This window comes from Talpa europaea (assembly GCF_964194135.1).
Source record: "Talpa europaea genome assembly, chromosome: 3".
Lineage (NCBI taxonomy): Eukaryota > Metazoa > Chordata > Mammalia > Eulipotyphla > Talpidae > Talpa > Talpa europaea.
In genome coordinates this window covers 141,679,447-141,699,130 of record NC_140069.1, presented here as the reverse complement: position 1 = coordinate 141,699,130, position 19,684 = coordinate 141,679,447, and the positions used below count along the sequence as shown (strand labels likewise).

The window sequence follows — 19,684 nt, the reverse complement described above, 5'->3', positions numbered from 1 at the left end:
TCTGTGGGGGCTCAGTAAAGAGTGGGCCGCTGTTTGGAAGCACTCACGTCTCCCGGAGCATGTGTGAAATGGGGACTCTCGGGCCCCAGCCCAGGCCTACAGAGTCAGAACCTGCCTCTTAAGATCCCCCCGTGGTCCTTTGCACATCAGAGTACCAGAGTGCCCCTCCACACTCCCGGGGCAGCCTCTGGACACCGGGACCCTGAGAGCTGGGTGACTCACGCGGTCTGGACCCCCCGGGATGTGGGGGGCCGCAGTGAAAGTCACTCCAATACAGTGTCCCTTGTGTTTGACATCAGAGGGAGGTTTGAAGGCCCTGGGGGCAGCTCATTTGAAGCCACCTGCTCTCGTGATGCAACCTGAGCCTGCTCCTTAAGAAGGCAGCTGGCATTTCCCTGGTCTCACCTCATTCAGCTTCTCAGGACTGAAGGCGGAAGTCAGGACACTTTTGACCTCTTCCCATCTCTTGTCTCGTAAAAACAGGATGCTGTCAGCCACTGGCTTGGATTCCAAGCCTGATGCCTGATGGGAAGTGACAAGCAGAGGGTTAGGACACTCGGAAACCAAGGTCATCTTGGAGGTCACACGGGTCCATGGTGGACAGTCTGCTTATAATCCACCAGGGACCTCCAAGTGGGGAGATTTCTCTTGCAAGGATACAGGAGAAAATCAAGACTCACAGAGAATGATCTAAAACGTCACCACCAGGGGCCGTGGGGTGGGGGGTGCAGATGGGTAAGCCCTGCTGGTCCCGTCCTGCCCTGTCACGACATGTCACCCTGTAGAAGCACTCAGGGGCTCCTGGGGCTCTGCGGTCCCTGCTGAGCAAGGCTTCCCTGAGGACCAGACAGCAGGCTTCTCGGAGATGGGCTTGTCTCCCTGGGACTCAGTGCCCTGTCTGCAGTCAGTGGCAAGGGACTTGTGGCTGGATTGTTTAGGTTGGGCGGGGAGTTGACAGATATGTGGGTGGGTCCATGGGGGGTGGAGTGGAGAGAGAGAAAGTGGGGAATGTGGGGGTAAAGAAGAGGGGAAAAGAAGACTCTTTCAGAGGCATGTTCCAATAGGGCCACTTCCAAATGTACACCCTGCACATTTCTTGTTCATTCACTCATTCATTTTTCTCTCAACATTTATTGAATGTTTGATAATTCAAGATGCTGGCTAGCCAGTATTTAGTAAAGACATCGCTTTGGCCCTCGTGGAGTTGATAGTCTAGTGGGGACAGTAAGCTCATAAACCTACCAAGAGTTGTTACGGTGTGTGAGAACATGAGTTATGAAGGGAGGGGGATGGGGCTAGTGGAGAACATGGGATGGGCCTCGAAGCCTGGCAAGGCTGCTCTGAGGATGAGATGTTTAAGCTGAGTCTGAAGCGTGCTGAGGATGAAATCACCTTATCCCTTCTTCCACGTCATTCTATTCCTTTCTCAAACCAGCTGCCTCACCACGTAGTCAAAACTGGGGTCTCCAAAGTTGGTCAAGACACCCCCAGACCCAGGGTGGTGGGAGACAGGGGGACTGGAGGATCAAGCTCTCCTCAAAACCCCGTGTGATGTACGGTTTCACTATTTCTCTTCACTGTTTTAATTATAGTTGGAACATGAAGCCAGCATCATAATTCAAAAGCCTTGTAAAAACTACTATTTGGAGGAAAATTATAATTTTCTGATAAAATATGAACACTCAAAATAAGCTATAAAACATAGCTGCAGAGTATCTAGGGAGGATTTAATTATATATTAGAAGCAAGTGGCTGGGATATTTTTCTGCAGAGGAATACCTCTCTATATTTAGAATGAAATTCTTTAGAAGTGTCACGGTCACTATCCAGAACTGTGGGTTTATGGAATTTCTGGAACACAACCCGTTTGTTTAGGTTCCAGAGTCAAAGGAGGAAATTGTACGTTATGTTATTTGTGTGTTGGCCAGCACCCAGGCCTGTGCCACGCTACACGTGATAAAGCATTTACTCCCAGGGAAGCTGGTTGATGGGGTTCTGGTGAAACAGAATAAAAAAGAGTCAAGATCTATTGGATTTTGTGTTTCTCCTTCAGACTTAAGGAATGGACCCAGGAGTTTTTACCTGGAGGACAAATCCAGGCCTGTGTGCCTCCTGTCCAGACGCCCCCCAATGTCTCCCTCACCAACCCTCATGGCAGCCATCTCCCCTCAGCCGCCAAGTCCATTATAGTTTTTCATGTTTTGATGGAAAATTTCAGGATCATTAGTTACCGTTTCATTTCTAGACCCCATACTGCAAGACAGAGCAGCAAACACATCTCACCAGAAGAACCGAGAGTGAGGGGACATGGAATAATGTCTTATGAAATTGAAATCTAACTGGAAAGAGAAAACTCAGAAGATCGCAGAGTGGGACTTACATGTGCTCAAAGAAAAAATGTGTTGATTGCACGTTACACAGAGTGGGCAGCAGCTTGTTTTTGTGACTCTTGGGGTTAGAACTAGATTCATGAGTGGAAGCTATGGGGAAAATTCTAGCTCTGCCTTGAGTGATGAGCTCCCCATCACTGGACACTGTACCCCACTTCTTGGAAGTTTGTTCTAAATGCCCTTTAAGAACTCTTCTGACTCTGAGGCTTTATCTCTGGGAGATCACTCCAGGTATTTTTTTTTATTAGTTTGTACACACACACATACACACCCCCACACCCCCCATATAATGCAGGACCTTCTTGAGCGTTGTCGAGTACGCAGTTGGGTAGAGTAAGTACTTTCACTCTGTGGGGCAGCCCTCACCGCCGTGCATCACCAGAATTCTTGTCATCTTGAAAAACTGGAACTCTGGGCCCATTAAATGTGAATAACTGCCCACTGCCCCTCCCCGCCCCCACCTGTATATAATAACGTAGTAGGGTTAGGGATGCGGCAGCTCTAGGGACAGAGCGCTGTCGCTGAAGGGAATGAGGCACAGGACTGGTAGATTTGATGCAGGAGGACTGTGAGTGTGGGGGCGGAAGGGAGATGCTGGTGACAGGGTTTTGGGGCTCCCATCCTGTCAGTCTAACCCTGTGTGCAGAGTCTCAGTTGAACCCCTCCAATCACTTTCCAGTTGGGTTTGATCAGCCAGTTCTCTCTCTCCCTGCAGCCACCACCCGGGCTGAGGTCACCATGATCTCACGACCCCCACGGGTTCCCCTGCCTCCAGCCTTATCTTTACTTTCCATGTCCCCACTAATCTGCAGGGCCTTTCTGAAACACAAGCCTCATCTTGTCCAGTGACCGCTTTTTAATGGGAACCTCTAACTTGACTCTTTAGGGTGCCTTTCCAAAGTGTGCAATGCAAGGTCTAAAGGGCTCTTTAATGCCCCCATTCCTGCAGGTCCCTCGAGACACAGGCAGCCCCACAACCTACTCCAGGTACAAGTTAATCAGCAGTCGATCACAGTCCTAATAGAGGAAGGAGAAACAAAACTTCCAGAGAATATCTTTGTGACCTTGTAGACAGGCAAGCCTTCTTCAACAGAATGCCAAAAGAAATAGCCGTGAAAGAAGATTTTTCTATACTGGACTTGTATTAAGAAAGGATGTCATTAAAATGAGTAAGCGAACCACAGATTGGAGAAGACATTCACAATACGCCTATCTGACAAAAGACTCATATAAAGAATGATAGTATGTCGATCGTAAAAAGTCAAGCACCTTAAAAATGGGCAGAATTAGGCAATTCATAAAAAAGACATCCCAGTGTGATGTCCCATGAACATATGAAATAGTGTGCAACATCACCAGTCACCCAATGCAAATTAGAATAGTAATGAGATGCCTGATTACCCAGTCGCCAGAATAACTATCATGAAAAACAATGACAGGACAAACTGTTGACTAAAATGTGGAACAACTGGACCTTCTTTCATCACTGCTGGGAGTAGGAATTGGCTCCTCCACTTTGGAAAACTGTTTCATAGTATGTATCAAAAAGGCAAACATACACCCTAGCTTATGATCCAACTATTCCACCCCTAAATATATGCCACCAAGAACAATCTTGATATGCTCAGACCAACTTAATTTGTAGTAGTAAAAGCTGGAAAGTACCTAAATGTCTGTCAATAGAGGAATAGATAAATTATGGTATATTTCTACATTGGAATACTATACAACAATTAAAAAGAATGAACTCCCAACGTGTTGTAGTTGAATTTCCCAGATACTGTGTTGAGCAAAAGAAGCCAGGACAAAAGGACACATACTCTGTGTTACCATTTACATGAAGTTCAAGAGCAGGAAAAAAAATCAATGGTGATAGATGTCAGAGGATTGATTATCTCTGGGTGGTGATGGTGATGATGGGTGTTTGACTAGGAAAAGGCCTGAGGGAACCTTCTGGAGTGTTGGAAATGTGCGACATCTTGATTCGGGTGTTAGTTACATGGGTGCATGCATATGCAACAATTCATTGAACTTTAACTCAAGATTTGTATATATAAGTTATCTCAATTTTAAAAAATACTAAACAACCAAAAACATTTATTTGGACAGACTTGAATGCTGGAAGCCTACCAACACGATGAAAATCAACAGATGTAACTTTAAGACTCCATATTTAGATGAAAACTTCAGTTGTGCAGAGTATGGGATGGAAGAAAACTGACTTACAGAAATCCATGTGCTGCTGTGATAAATGAAGGAGAGGGACCATATGATCTGCACAACGGTCTCCAGAAGAGGACTCCAGAATTTAAGGGGCTATCAGGGCACCCCCTCTGCTCAGGAATCCCCTGGCCAGTTGGGATCCTTCTGACTATCACCAGGGTCACCACGCTCCAACATGATCTCTGACATGTTGCAGGCTTAGGGGATTGCAAATTCAGCTCTGAATGATGTCGGTTATCAAGTGTGAACCTCAATGGAGCACCCACTATATGCCAGGTGTTATGCTCCCACCAAAACTATCAGGACTCCCTGATGACTGGGAGAGTAGGTACAAGGTGGTTTATAACCAACACATGTTGATCTTGCAGCTAACAACGTGCTTTTTGAATTAGTTCATTAGTTCATTAATTTGGGGGTAGTGTCCCAGTAATTAGGAAACACCATCCTGATAAGCAGTGTTGGTTCAGAAGCAGCCTCCTGGCCCCCCTGCTGTTTTCCTGGACAGTTGAACATGTTTGCCTCTTCAATTAAGATCTCTTAAAATAGAGTCTCACTTCTTAGTAGATCAGCAAAGCATAAACTTTAAACTTTGAAGAATTACACAATGCCGAGTAGCAAGTTATTACAGAAAACCAACACCTCTGCATTCTGTGCTCTCAGGATGAGAACAACGATTTATTGCAAGGGCCAGACCAGGGATTCTCAGCTGACCCAGTGAGTGAGCATTGGTGTAGAGTGGTGAGCACAGAGCTACTCACTCTTCCCAAAAAGCTGCAGCATTGCATTTTTGCTGTTCCCGAGTATGCATGCTGTTCTAAAAAAGACATAATAGAATATGAAGCCATAGCTCCCCACCCCCTACAAAAGAAAAAAGGTCTTCTTGTGTTGTTCTGGAACATGCAAGACCATTGACTTAAGATCTATACAATCTCAGACTCGCCTCTTGGTGGGACAATCAACAGTTTTCCTCAAATTAGTCCCATAGAGCCTCCGGCAACAGGTAAACAGAGCAAGATGCTTTAAAAACTCCAAAAGACACTTATATTTCAGGGGTAGTGGTTTGTTTTGTATTTGTTTAGTATTAAGCACATCAAGTAGGCTGCAAAAATATATCAGAAAGTATACACCATCACCAAAAAGCCCGGATCCACTGTGACAAACTTTTTTCTAATTCTCGTATAACCTCACCCAGACCAGGAAACTTCTATTTCACAGTGGTCAGCGCCAATGGGTGAACCACGGTGCCCCCACCAGCCTCCCAAGGGCCATTTTGAGCTTCCAACAAGATTTAGAAATTTTAAAAAGTCCTGTAAGGCATTAACAGAAGATCGAGCATTTAAATTGGTACTGCTTAACACAATCCCTACATTCTTAACAGTTCACGGAGCCGTTGGAGATTGGGAGCTCATGTGGTCGTACCATGTAGAGAGGCTGAGTTAACTGTGTTTTAGGGCTCAGGCAAGCCCATGGATCCGGCTTCCTCAGGACTAGCTGATCTGGCTGGGGAAGAGCAGGAGCCTGCAGGCCTATAGGGGGTGGGCATCCCATCTGGCTGTGAGGCCGGGACTTCTAGGGAGCAGCCTGGGGAGAGAAGCTTCCAGGTGCTAGTGGAGCATTTCCTGTGCAGAGCAGTGTCACAGGAAACAAAGAAGCGTCCTGTCTCAAAATAGACAGGGCGTTGGGCGAATGAGGTGGCGCTCCTGCTCCTGGTTCTCTGGGTCTGGGCCTTCAGCAAGAACTGCCTTGCTCGGCCCTGCCTCCCTAACATTTCTCAAGAAATGCACATCTACACACAGTCCTCAAGATTTGACGCAAGTGACAAACGAGGACTTCCCTAAGAGTGTGCCAAAGCCATCCTCACAGCCTTCGTCTTCCTGCACACATTTAAAGGTCTGAATGCTTTAGGGAGAGGAGATCAGAATCGCTAGCAAGTTTTCCAAAGATGTGGAGGGGGCCAGTGGCAGTTGCCTTTTTTTTTTTTTAAGTCCTCTAGTTACCGTTTAAATTATTTTTGTTGCGGTCACGTTGGTCGTCAACACTGAGGGTGATTTGGAGATAAGTGTTTCCACCTCTGCAGGTGTAAGCTACCGCCCACCTCTACCGCCAAGACACCAACACTCCCCTCTAGTCCAGTGGGTCCTGCCCCCCTTTTAGGGGACCTTTGATGGCAAACCTGCTGAGGCCCCCTCCCGCCTTGGGTGCCAGCAGGTGGGTCCCTGCAGCCCCTGCTCAGGTGGCCCATTCCCCGGAGCTCAGAATGGAAGCCGCCTCCCCCGCGAGCATGGTAATGAGCCAGTGCCCTCCTCCCTAGTGGGGCGCTGCTGCAGATCAGGGGGTGGTGGGGCTTCAGGTGACTAATTTCCCTTGGAACTTCAGCATCTTCACCAGTGCCAGGGACTTGGTGGTTTCACAGGACTCTACCCCGCAGCCTGCACCAATCCACGGCCACTCCCTCTATGTGCCGCCACCGGCCTGGGCATGGGTGTCCCTGCAGCCTCACCCACTCTCCTTGCTGTTCTGGGGACCCCACATAAAACTCCCTAGCAGCAGGACAGCAACACCCCCTTCTGACTAGACCAACCGGACTGGGGCCTAACCCTGTTCCCTATCACTCTTCCTCCAGCTGCCCCCTCTCTGGCCTTGCTGAGCAGCCAGGCATGAGAACTTCTGCAGCTGGCCTTGACCATGTCCCTTGAGTCACCCGGACAGATATTAATTCCACAGATATTAAAGGAAAAAGAGAGCCACCCCCTGGCTTCATGGAGTGCCTGATAACAAAGAGAAGCTAATTAAAAATATTTAAATAAAAATAACCAGCCCTGAGGTGCTGCGATCACTGAGGTGCTGTAAAGGCTAAGAAGACTGATTTGGGTTTAACGGTAAGCTGTGGTTACACCACCAGAAGCAACTTCAGGAAGGGCCGAGGCGACAGATAGAGGCCCAAGGAGTCTACTCGGAAGAGGGGTCAGATAGAGCAGACATTACCAGAACTGGCACCCCCAAGGGTGAATGAGGAAGTCTGATAGAAGAACTGCCACCCTGGGAGGTGGGGGTGGGGAGCAAGGAGAGGCCTGGGCCTGTGGGTGGTGGGTGTGGGTGGGAATGTCCATTAGAAGAGGCGTGACTCTCTACCCCTAAGCCATATACAGTGTTGTAAAGCGATGTGACCACAATGAAAATAATATAATTAAAAAAAAAAAAGAACAACCAGCATCCTGGGTCTGACCCAGGGCCTGCTGGGCCCAGTGTTCTGGAGCTTGAAAAACATTTCCTTCAACAATGTTTGAATTCAACTATTTCCTCAATAGTGATATATGTTAGAAAAATCCCCTGAGGATCACCCACCAGCTCCAGCCAGGATTCTCTATCAATTGCTCTTACAGCTCACGTGAAATTTGAGAACTAAGCCCAACTTCCCACACGGTGCCCCCCTCCACTGGGCCGTCCAGGGGCACGCATAAGTCAAGCCTGTATCTGTGAGCAGAGATGGGCTCTGCTGGAAAATGAAACCATGCGTTATTTAACTTCCTTTTCACTTAATGTATCAAACTAATATGCTGAGGTATTTTCGGTATCACCAGGGACCGTTTGGTAGAAGCTTGCATGGAGTAAGCATTTAATGTTTACTGAATGAATGTATAATAAAGCTGAATCGCTGAACACTTAAGTCAACATGGCTTATTAGAGGAAAGGCAGCATGGTGTCGGGAAGGAGAAATCACGCCTCGCTAATCTCCTTGAGTTCTTCGAGCAGATAAATAAGCATATGGAGAAGAGGGAACCACAGAACCCGGTTTAATTTGACTTTCAAAAACCTGTGAGAAAATCCTGCTCTAAAGACGGTTTTTAAAAAATGGAGCCACTAGGGTTGTTTTAGCATGAATATGGAATTGCTTTTAAAACCATAAACAAAGCTATAGATAAGAGGATACATTCCCAGATGGAAATTGATAAACATCGGGTTTCCTCGCCAGCTCACCTTTGGGGGGGGGGGGCCTTTCTAGAAGTTTGTGAGTGACGCGGATGTGGAGGTGTTATTTGAATCTCCAGTTTCAAGTAATAGGCCTTCTAGGGAGAAGGTTTGGCTGATAGAGATTTAATTTAGTTTGAACATGAATATATTCGATACTGAAGAGTGATTGTGTGTCTGGGTTTGAAAACGAAGAGCCTTAAAGAGTTAACAGTCAAGGTAGGGAGAAAGTAATACCTTCTTTTTACTGTAAATACAACAAGAAACCATGGGGTCCTTTTGAAAAGGGTGATGCTGATGGTGAATGCTGTAACAGCTCAGAGCAGAAAAGTCACTGTGGCTGGAGGCAGGGAGGGCTTCGTGGAGGAGGCAGAATTTGAGGAGGAAAGCCTTGGAGAATAGCTAGGGTTTGGATGGGTATGGTTTTCTTGTTAACAGCACCTAGTGCCTGCTGACTGCTTGTCTTGCCTGTCTCCTGAGCGCTGTGCCGAGGCAAGGCTCATTTACAATATTTACAAGACCAGTAGGTAGAGCATAGCTCCATGTTCCAAAGAAGGAATGTGAGGGGCTTTTAAATAAATAATTTGCTAAAGCTCACATTGCAAGTAAATGCAAGACCTGCTGTTATGCTGCCTTGGATTCTACTGACGGTGTCAGCATGAGCAAAAGCACTGGGGCAGGGCTCTCCAGAGCAGGTTACAGAGAGAATGGAGAGGCCAGTCCAGCTGCAGGGACAGCTGTATAGGAGGAAGTGGGAGTATATGTAATAGATCTGAGTTTCAGAGACCCTTACACCTCATCAGGAGACTTTGAATTTTGTCCTGAGGGCACTGTGTCCAGTGGCAGAAGGAAATCAGGACCACATTCTGGAGTTTGGGGCCCAAAGACCTTCTTAGTCAAAGGGTGGGGGAGGAAAAAAATATCAGTGGAGACAGATACTTGGTTTGGAGGAGAAATTGCCTGGAGCTGGGGCAACTGTTGGGTTCCCTCCGCTTGAACATGTTGAGTATACACCTGGCCCAGCACCCCAGAGTGCACCCTCTTCCAGATCATGTGTCATGGTGATAGCCCAGGAGCCCCAGGAAGCCATATGGTAACACATGACTGACACATCCTGTCTGACTCCTCAGGGGCTCAAGGACGAACAGGCCCTTTGCTGCCAGCTCAGACACCCGTGGTGGTCCAGGCTGACCCTCCACTCGTTGGTGTCACCCATTTCTTTCTTTAACCAACTCTCCTTGCTGAGTCAGCAGCCTACAACACAGCTGCGTTTAACGGCAGACTCCTCCTCCGTCTCTAAGGCCCCAGCTCCACAGAGGAACTTCAGGTTCCTCTGCACAGGGGATTAATGACCAAGTTTCGGGCAAGAGAAGCTGGGGGCAGCAGTGTCCGATGTCAGCAATTCCTTTGGCCCTCCTGAGGTGGGAGTTAGCAGGCCAGTAAGCCCCTCCCTCCAGGTCACCTCCTTCTAGTGACTGTGGCATGTCTGGAGTTGGGCCTGGCACTCTGGGGCCAGAAGAGGAATATGTTTTGGGTGACTACAGCAGGTTTTGGGTGGATCGAGTAAGCCATTTATTCGATTAAACCTTGACAATCTAGAAGTATCCTCTGAGACAGCTGTGGTAGTCGTGGCAGGAAAAGGAGACTGGACTCGCCTTGGCAGTGCATTCTTGCTCTTCCTGCTGTCAGACCTGAGCCCAAGGTGGTCGCGACCACTTGGGGTCTTAGTTTCATTGTCTGCGAAATCCTGGGTGCCCAGGATTTGATCAGTTTCAGAGCCCCCTCCTGGCTTCAGCATTTATACTAGCTACAACCTCTCTGGTATACTCGGCATAGTTCTTGAAGCTAATGCTTAGTTTCCTCATCTGAGTCTTAGTTTCATGTTTGTAAAATACAGATGATAATTGTATCGATGAGATAAGTGCTTATGAAATTTAATGAGAAAAACGCATTCCAGGTAATTCAACCAGCAGACTGTGCAGGGCCACTGCTGCTTTCAGAGAAGACACCAGGCTGCTTATCTCGTAAGCCTCCCTGGGCCGTCCTGGAAGTTTCCCTGCCATGGACTCACAGGAAACACACTGAATGGTTCTCATCTCCACCTTGTGCCTCCTTCCCTACACTGTGAGCTCCTGGAGGAAAAGCCTGAGGTTCCTGTCTCTTTATAATCAGCCGCCAGACAGCGCCTGACCTGTGGCAGGTGGGCAAAAGTTTGCCACATAAACAACCAAAGAGTGAAACTGTTATTTACTAGTCCTGTAAAGATGGAAGATGAGCTTAATTTGACAACCACCACATAAAGGTTGGCACCTAGTGATTCTCTGAATTCTCCCAAGCAAGCATTTAGGAATTCCCTCTAGACGCTTCCCAAGCGTCAACATAAAGGTTATCCGTCTTCTCTGCTAGAATCCCTGTCTTCTCGTTTTAAATACATGGACGATGCCGTCTTCTGCCACTTTCTATCACCACTTTCATTCTTTAGGATTTCTCATCAAAGATAATAAGTTCTTTCCCCAAAAGATGGAGTGTGTACATCCTCGTAGTGGGCTGGAGACTTGAGCAGATATTAAGGGGTCCTCTTTACAGGCTCTGCTGCCTCTTACTTGGGGACACTTTTCCCCCTGCGTGGTGTTTGTCTTCCTTTTCAAGCCTTAAGATCTTTATATTCTCTGGGAGAGAAGTAAGCACTAGAGGCTTGAGATTTTGCTTTCTCTCTGATATTTATTCGCTTGGTTCTGTCTTCCCTAGTCACTTGACCTGTGCCCCTGGCTTCCTGCAGCTTTGAACAGACTTTTAGAGATCCCTCCTGGTTTTAGCATTTTTATTAGCCACAACTTCTCCGGAGCTTTGGCTTTCTCGAAGCATTTCTTAAATGTAAATGTTGTTCTTTTGTACCATCCTGCACATCTCTTTTGAAAACCTGAATTCATTGGGGAGCTCAGTTTTCAGTTTTGAGCTGATCTAAGCTGAGAAGAGGCCCAGTCGTGTCCCTATTAAATCTGGTGTGCAGGTCTTACTTCTTAGAGTAATGCCCCTCCATTCATATGGAGAAAGAAAACCACTTACCATTCTGTTGGTGAAGTTACTGAAGTTCTCAACCAACACCTGCTTGATCATGTCTGGCTCAGAGATAACAATATACATCCGGCGACCAAGATAGTACCTGTAAGGAATGAAAAAAAAAAAATTACTTGAAAATGTGCTGTATTTCTCCTCCCACTCTCTTTTCTGAAAGGAATTCACAGAGGCCGAGCAGGAGGGATAACAGATAAGTAGAAAGCACCAGTGTAGCGACGATGATGAAACACTTGTACTAAACCTAAAGCACAGCCGATCTGCGAAGGTCCAACATCACGTTTCATTCCATAAGTATTTATGGAATCCCAGCTTGTGCCAGTCCCTGGCGATCCCAGGGTGAATAAAATACAGTCCTTGACTCCCAGAAATCCATAACCTAGTGGCAAAGACTCATCTTTAAATGTAAACACAAGATTAAGGGATTCATAAGATCTTGTAGTAAGACCAAGAAGGAAAAAGGTGGAGGTCTCCAAAAATGGAGAGAGAGAGACATTCTAGCAAGAGAAGGCCAACAAATTTTACATATTGATTCTTGGAAAAAGTCTGAAGTAAATTAAGAGAATTCAGGAATGATTAAACCTGTTGGGGGAAGGCCTGAGCCATCTGGTTGCCACACCTGTATCTGAAGGAACTCAACAGATACGGCATTAACGAAGAAATGGAGGAAGGACCAACAAGTCAGCTGCTGTTAGTGAACTCTGACTGGAGGCAGTCCTTTAGTCCATTATACTTATTAAAGTACTGGGGACACAAGAGGATCAAGACCCAGTCACAGCCTTCAAGGCCTCCTTTTTTGTTCGAGACAGCCTCATAAGAACTTTAGGTCTCACAGTACAAACTCCTCGAAGTCAGCCTAGGTGCACACAACATGTGGATTTCGGCACTTTCCCAACCTTTTTTGTATAAAGGTAAACAATCAGCAGAGTTTTGGGGTGGTCTAGTTTTGTTAGAGGTTGTGCTGTAGGATAGCCTACGATGTTATGTCAAATACGGGACCATTCTTGATACCTCTGGACACCATCCCCAGAAGATAAAGAAGGAAGCAACTTAATCAGTTTTGAAAAAGAAGAATGAAGTAGAAGGACTCAATCCTCCGGAGTCCAAAATTTGGCTACAGCAATCAGTATTGTATTGGCAGAAAGACAGATACACAGATGAGTAGAAAAGAATAGAGAACACAAATACCTCAACTGATTTTGACAGATATAAAAACAATTCAGTGAATGAACGATAGCCTTTCAACTATTGGTGCTGTAGCAATTGGGCGTACTCTGGCAAAAATAATGAATCTCATGCCCTCTATTAACTCAAAATGGATCATGGGCTTAAATGTAAAACACAAAACTTCTAGAAAAAGTAGCAGAAAATCTTTGGGATCTAAGAGTAAGTAAAACATTTAGACTTGACATCAAAAGTACAGTCCATAAAAATTGATAAATTAGTCTTCACGAAAAATTTAATTTGTTCTTTTAAGATCCTGAGAAGAAGATGAAAAACAATCTATAGATTGGGAGAAAATATTAGCAAGACATCGGACAGAGGTGTTTTATCTACAATATAGGAAAATAAACAATCCAATTAAAAAGTGTGCAAAAGACACAAACAGATATTTCAGTGAAGAGGATATACAAGTAAGCACATGAAAAGGTCTTCAATGTCATGAGCCATTAGGGAAATTTAATTAAAACCACAATGAGATATCACCACACATCTATCAAAATGGCTAAAATAATATCAAATGCTGATGAGCATGCAAAGAAACTATGTCATTCTTACATTGCTGGTGTGAATGCAAAATGGCACTGCCACTTTGAAGTATAGTTTTGCAATTTCTTATAAAATTAAACATATATCTAATGCATATCCCAGCAACTGTACCCTTGAGCATTTATCCCAGAGGAATGGAAACTTACACTCACACAAAAACATGAACATAAATGTTCATTATACCTTTATTCAGAATAGGCAAAAACCGGAAACAACTCAAATGTGCTTCAACAGGTGGGTGGTTAAACAAACTGTGGTATGTCCACACAACAAAATACTATGCAGCAGTAAACCAAAAAAGAACTATGATATATGCAATGATTTGAATGAATCTCACTAAAATTATGTGAGTAAAAAAAACTAATCCCAATAGGTTCCATATTATAGGATTCTTTTTATGTAACATTTTAAAAATAACACAAGTATAGAGATGGAGAGCAGATTAGCAGTTGACGGGGGTTCAGGATAGGGCTGGTGATGGGTTGGTATAGCTATAAAGGGGAGATTCTTGAGAGCATTGTGATGATGGGACAAATCTATGTCTTTACTACATCAATGGTTACACAAATTTACACATGTGATAAAATTGCATAAAGGTCTACATATACACAAGTGCATGGAAGTCTGATAATTTCTGAATAAGCACTGTACATTGTACCAATGCCAATTTTCTGGTTTTGGTAAGGTTACTCTTGGGGGACACTAGAAGGTACATAGGCCCACTCTGCATTTTTTTTTCAACTTTCTGTGACTCTGTAATTATCCCCAAATTTAAAATAATTTTAAGTCACTTAGGAGCTTAATAAACTATAGAGTGACAGCTCTATTCCTTACCAAGTCAGATCCAGGAGGCCTGGGCAGCCAAGGAATCTGCATTTTATCAGGCTCTCTAGAGCTGATGCCCCCAAGAATTCTCCCACCACCCCAAGCACAGTCCAAGGGCAGTGGCTTTTCAGCCATGATGACTGGTCAAACCCACCTGCCAAGTGTTCAGAAAATAATGATACCTGCCCCCACCCAGAGCTGCCTGACCAGAGTGTGTGGGGTGGAACTCAGTCCTCTCTCATTTTAACAAACTCCCCAGGGGGCCCTGGGATTGACAGTAATCAGGCCAGGGTCCCACAAACCCCAACTTAAAAACCCTGAGCTATATTTAACCAAATCTAACGCCCGTTCTCATTTCCCTAAATTCTTAGATTTAAAAGTAAAACATTTACATTGGGCCACACAGATATTTTGGCAATATATTTTGCATTGATTTGGTTATTAGCAAAAATAATTTTATCCCTAATCTGGGTTTTCAAAAAAATAAAAAAGAATACTTCTCCATTCAAATGTAAGTTGTCCTTTGGAGTGGGCACCCGGGGAGTCTTTGTGGGTTTTTTTAGTAACATTGCTAATGCTAAAAACAATTTTGTCACCATCCCTTTAGAATTGCTTCAGAGTTGGTTTATGAACCTCGTGAGAAAACTGGCGCCATTTTACATGTAAATTGTGTAATCTTGTGAATTTATATTTACACAAGCACTCATCTGTACTTTGAGGTGCTCCTCAAAAGAACTGAAACCGAGCCTTGAGCCCTGTGGAAATGAGACTTGTTTTTCAAGCCTTCTTTTCTGTGTTTTTGTTGGTGTGCGCCCCAGCCCCATTCCAGGTAGTTCTGGAGAGCTTCAAATGCACGCACCTGCCCTCTCCTCCTGCGGATGGACTCACCATCCAGGCCTTGCCCATCATGGAGTGTCATCTCCTTGCAGGGGTGACTGGGCCAGGCTGTGGACATGACCTAGCCAAGCTACTTGGAATCCTCCCCTGAATGCAGACCTGGAGCCTGGGCTGTGGGGAGCTCTGTCTCCTCCCGCAGCAGCTATACAGGGAATGTACGACTCCAGGGCCAGCGGTGGTGGTTCTAGGGATCCTTGCTGCAAGCACTTCCATGGGTATTTTTGCCTTATGGCAGTTTTGTCATAAAAGATTAAATAACTGGCTGACAGTTGGGTTTCAACTGAAGGTCCTCCCGTTTTTTAGATTATCTAAATCTTAGCCTTCATTATGATCTACATGGTGATGAATAGACATGGCCATTTTTAAATAACGAAGAGCAATTTGAGAGAAAATATGGAGATAAACCTTCCTGGAGAATAATATTATCAGTTTGCAGATCTTTCTGGGAGCAAAATCATTCTTCTCACCCAACAAAACTCAAAGTTTACCGACCTGTGACAAATATAAAGGGTGTGGCCAGTTTCTACAAATGCCTGAGCGTTTATTGATCAATTCCTTAGCTAAACTAGATACAATCCTCTTCTCTGCTGCGGTCTTTACCCAACTTATCAGGCGATATTAAAAGTTTCAGGCAAAAGAACAACCAAACTCCTCCTATCCTCACACCCCAAAAAAGAAATGGTTATATGATTCCTGATGAGTGTAAGTTTCTTGAAATCGGTGATGATCTGCTGTTGGATCGTGGAAAACATGATGATGCAGACAGAATTTAGTATTTGGCACAGAGTCTAGCTTAGGTGATATGGTGATATGAAATATAAGGACTGGACATGTGATAAAACATTTAAATGGGATCCAGACATGCCCTACCAGTTATATGCTTGACATAGACAGAGGGAAATGGCAGCTCCCCAGCTGTCAAACCGTAGTGCGGGGGCTTTCACAACCACACAGCTCATACAAATAGGCATCCTCTGTTTGGAAAGTGCTACTCTCTTAACAGAGGAAGATATTTTAGCAAAGAAAAAAAGAGTGTTTCATTATGTCCTTTCAATTAATGTTCTTTTTTTTAAATAAAAAAGATTTATTTATGCAAACAAGAACTGGGGTACAGGCCAGAGGTGCCAGGGGTGAGAGGATTCACCAGAGAAAGAGCGGGGAGCAGAATAGGCAGATCTGATGAACTACACTGCCGAGGGGAGCAGAGGGCGAGACAGTGCCGTGTGGGTGCTCCCTGGCCAGGGATTGAACTTGTGCTGCAGTGGCTGTGGATAGCTTCATAGTAATGAAGCTTAACTCCTTGTGCCACCAGGGAGGCCCTAATGTTGCTTTTTTATTTTTCATTATCTTATTTTTTTTTTTTACAGCAGTATTTCATTACAACCCATTTGTTACGTGGCGAAAGTGCTTTTGGCAAAGATCACCAGGTGAATCTATCAGACGCAGATGGTAGGTAGTTTTTTACCCCGTGGAGAGAGCTGTCTGCAGAAGGTTTTACCTGAGCCAAGTGGAGATTTAAGATAAAGAGAACCGAGGAAGTACCAGGTCCAAGAAGGCCAGAGGCCTGCGGCTCCTCCTCGCTCAAGTTGGTGAGTTGGATCAATTTCACTCAAAATGCAGAAGTCCTCCCTTTTCCTGTGCAACCCTTGAATGCCATACTGTTTGCCTCTCAAAAGGTACCTGCCCCAGAGGAGCTGACCTCACTTTTGTACCTTGGTCTGAATGCAAGCTGGTGTGTTAAATGCTTCCTGGGATGGGTGCTCGCTGCAAACGTGCGGGCCAAGGCAGTCCTGCTATCACTCAGGACCGTCTTGGGCCAGCTCAGCAGCTTCCAGGCCTGTGAAACACAGGAGTGAAACCAGGCAATCCTGCAGTTCATTGGGCTTCTGATCCCATAATCCCTATTAGAATTAAAATGAAAATTAAATGTTGGTCTTTGCATGTCAAGTCTACTCTCTGTAGGGTGTGCAGGGACCGCCTATCGTTAAAATCAGTCAGAATTGAGGAGCCCTTTTCAGAAACTTGGGGGTAACAACCATTGTTTACAACCTGCCAGGCCTTGTCCAAGCGCATTGCCTGTGTTAACTCATTTCAACCTCCTAGAAAATGGATGGGGTAGTTATTACGCCCACTTTTCAGAACAGGCAGGCTCCCAGCTGTGTAGCCTCTTTAAAGGTGGGGATTCAGAGCAGCTGCTTGCTTAATGGACCAGAAACCTCGCCCCCATGGCCACCCCTCCCCCCACTAAGCCCAATTATAAAGGTAAGGGCTGGCTTCTCTCTAATCCAGAGGTGCAGACGGTCACCTTTGGGGGCAAAGCTTTCATGGCCAATTCCTCATTCATATTTATTTATGCACATAAGAATTTGCTTATTCAACTCCAAAGCACCTGGTTGAAGAGAAAATTTAGGCAAATCAGTGAAGTATTGTGCAGACCAAAATAACCCTTGTTTGACTTGCTTAATTAGTAGTTTTCTTTTTTTGAAAAACCAACTGACCAGTCTGTTCGACCAAAATAGTTCACAACTGCATTCTGGGCACCCAGGCCGAGTAGACTGCTGGTATTAGCCTGTGGGCTGCCTGGCCCTGTTCCAGAAGGCCTGCCCTGCCCGGGCGATCCAGCTATAAAGACTGTTTATCCCCGACACGCAGAGAAGTCCAAGTTACACAGCTGAATGGAAAGCACGCTGTAAAAAGTACACAGAGTTCTATAAGTAAATAACAGTCTATCTTACTATTAATTAGCTCATTCAACAAGCATCCTGGTTGAGCACATATTCCGTGTCGGGCACTAAGTCGGGGTCTGTTCATAATATCCCTGGAAAAAATATGGAGGAAGAGACATTCAACAGCATAGATGTCTGGAAATGAGGGGGGACTTCGACTTTCCGCTGCGTCTTCGTCTGATGTTTTCATAGTTTGTAGTGAGTGCGTGTGGCATGTGTAATAAGGAAAAGGAGAAAGGGTTTTGGGGGGACTTGTGCCGGCATGGGCCCCACGTATCTGTCAAGCGTGGAGGTGGGGGTTGGGCGTGGCACAGCTGCTGGAGCTTGGGTTCAAGGTCCTGCCCTGAGACTGCACAGCTGTGTCACCTTGAATTAACCACAACCTTCCAGAGCCAGTTTCTTTGAGGAGAGAGTCTGTTATGAGGTCAAATGGGAAATAGAAGAACACCATGTCCACAGCGAAGTTTGATGGCAGTGCTGGGGGTGATAACCTCCCTGTTGGTAGTGAAGGAACCCTGCACTCCCCTTGGGGGGAGGTGCACCCCGAAGTGCATGGGTGAGAGAAGTACCCCCAGGAGAGCAGGTGCTATGCTGAACTCTCTACTCCCCAACATAAGCAGAAAGGATCTGAATGGGTGCGTGGAGATTTCTGGATTCCAGGCAGAGATTGGACAATGAATGAGGGCGTCAGCTGCCCTGATAACTGCTGAGCACCAGGCAGCTGGTACATCCTGGCCTCGGTGACAGTTTTATCTCAGGCCTGGACTATAGCTGCGGGGGTGGTAGGAGGCTCAGGGGGGAGGGTGGGCAGAGACAGCTGGACATCCCACTAGTGAGTGCCTGAAACTCCCAAGTGTTCAGAGAAAAGCTAAGAACAAAACCAGTGTTGGGAATCTGGGCATTTGCTTTTAGGCGGGGGATCTGCCCTCAGACTGGGCGGCCTGCAAGGCCAGAGGAAGGAGAGGGGGCATGGGAGTGTGGGGATCTGTCCCTGCTCAGCTTATTCTGGCATCTTCTATCCCATCTGCTGTTGGAGCAAGGGGCTTGGGTTAGCTGAGAGGTAGAGCGGACTCCAGCTGCCTGGACACCTTTCTTGTGGAGTTAGTGACAGACATGATCCTTTTTGTCCGGAACTGCTTTCTCCCACCATCACCAGGAGCAGAGGGTACATCACATAAAAGGGTGATCCTGCGGGCTGAGCCTGAACTCGCAGAGTCCACAGAGTCGGATGGACTTTCAAGCCTTATATCAGCCCTGTCCCTCTCCCTCTCATGGGGGCCTGGGACCTGGTCAGCCTCTCTGCACAGCTGGAGTCTCCCGTCCTTCACTTCCAGGCCAGACTTCAGGCCTTCTGCCCAGAGCTTTGTCTCCATCATCCTGGCTTGTCCTCCTGACCTGCTGCCTCTCAACCCATGGGCCAGGTGTTTATCCACCTGGGACTTTGTCAGAAGCAAGCCAGATCGGATCACTCCTGGAATTAAACCCTTCATTGGCTTGTCATCATCAAGTCCTTTGGATGTCTTCACAAACAGGCCTCGTGCCTGCCTGGCCCCCATCACCCCAAGAACCAGTGCCACAACCCAGCCTGATTTACTGGACCCCTCCATCGACTCTCACCACCAGCCTTCCCCAGCTCTGTTCCTACCTTCCTGGCCCAGGAGGAGGTCCCAGATGTTGATGGAGCCAGTGCCCACCTCCCATGCCACCTGGCCAGGCCCCGTGTCTCCCTGGGGCCTCTGCTGTAGTCCCAGCAGAGCAACTCCTCCAAGCCAACTCCCGGCTCCAGGCCAGTCTCCCTTCATAAAACAG

The 19,684-nt window shown here is 46.3% G+C and overlaps 1 protein-coding gene across 2 annotated transcripts in view; it reads right to left on the bottom strand.

The window, feature by feature from the left end:
* The window catches only part of TBXAS1 (thromboxane A synthase 1), a gene marked incomplete at both ends in the record, with an annotated part of 132,131 nt that overhangs the window by 65,756 nt on the left and 46,691 nt on the right, over positions 1-19,684 (bottom strand). The window contains 2 exons of one of the 2 annotated variants that reach the window (XM_084229601.1): positions 406-522; positions 11,649-11,745. In XM_084229601.1, coding sequence (XP_084085727.1) covers positions 406-522; positions 11,649-11,745 — 214 coding nt within the window. The remainder of the gene's footprint in view (positions 1-405; positions 523-11,648; positions 11,746-19,684) is intronic. The other variant, XM_084229602.1, reaches the window with a different exon arrangement.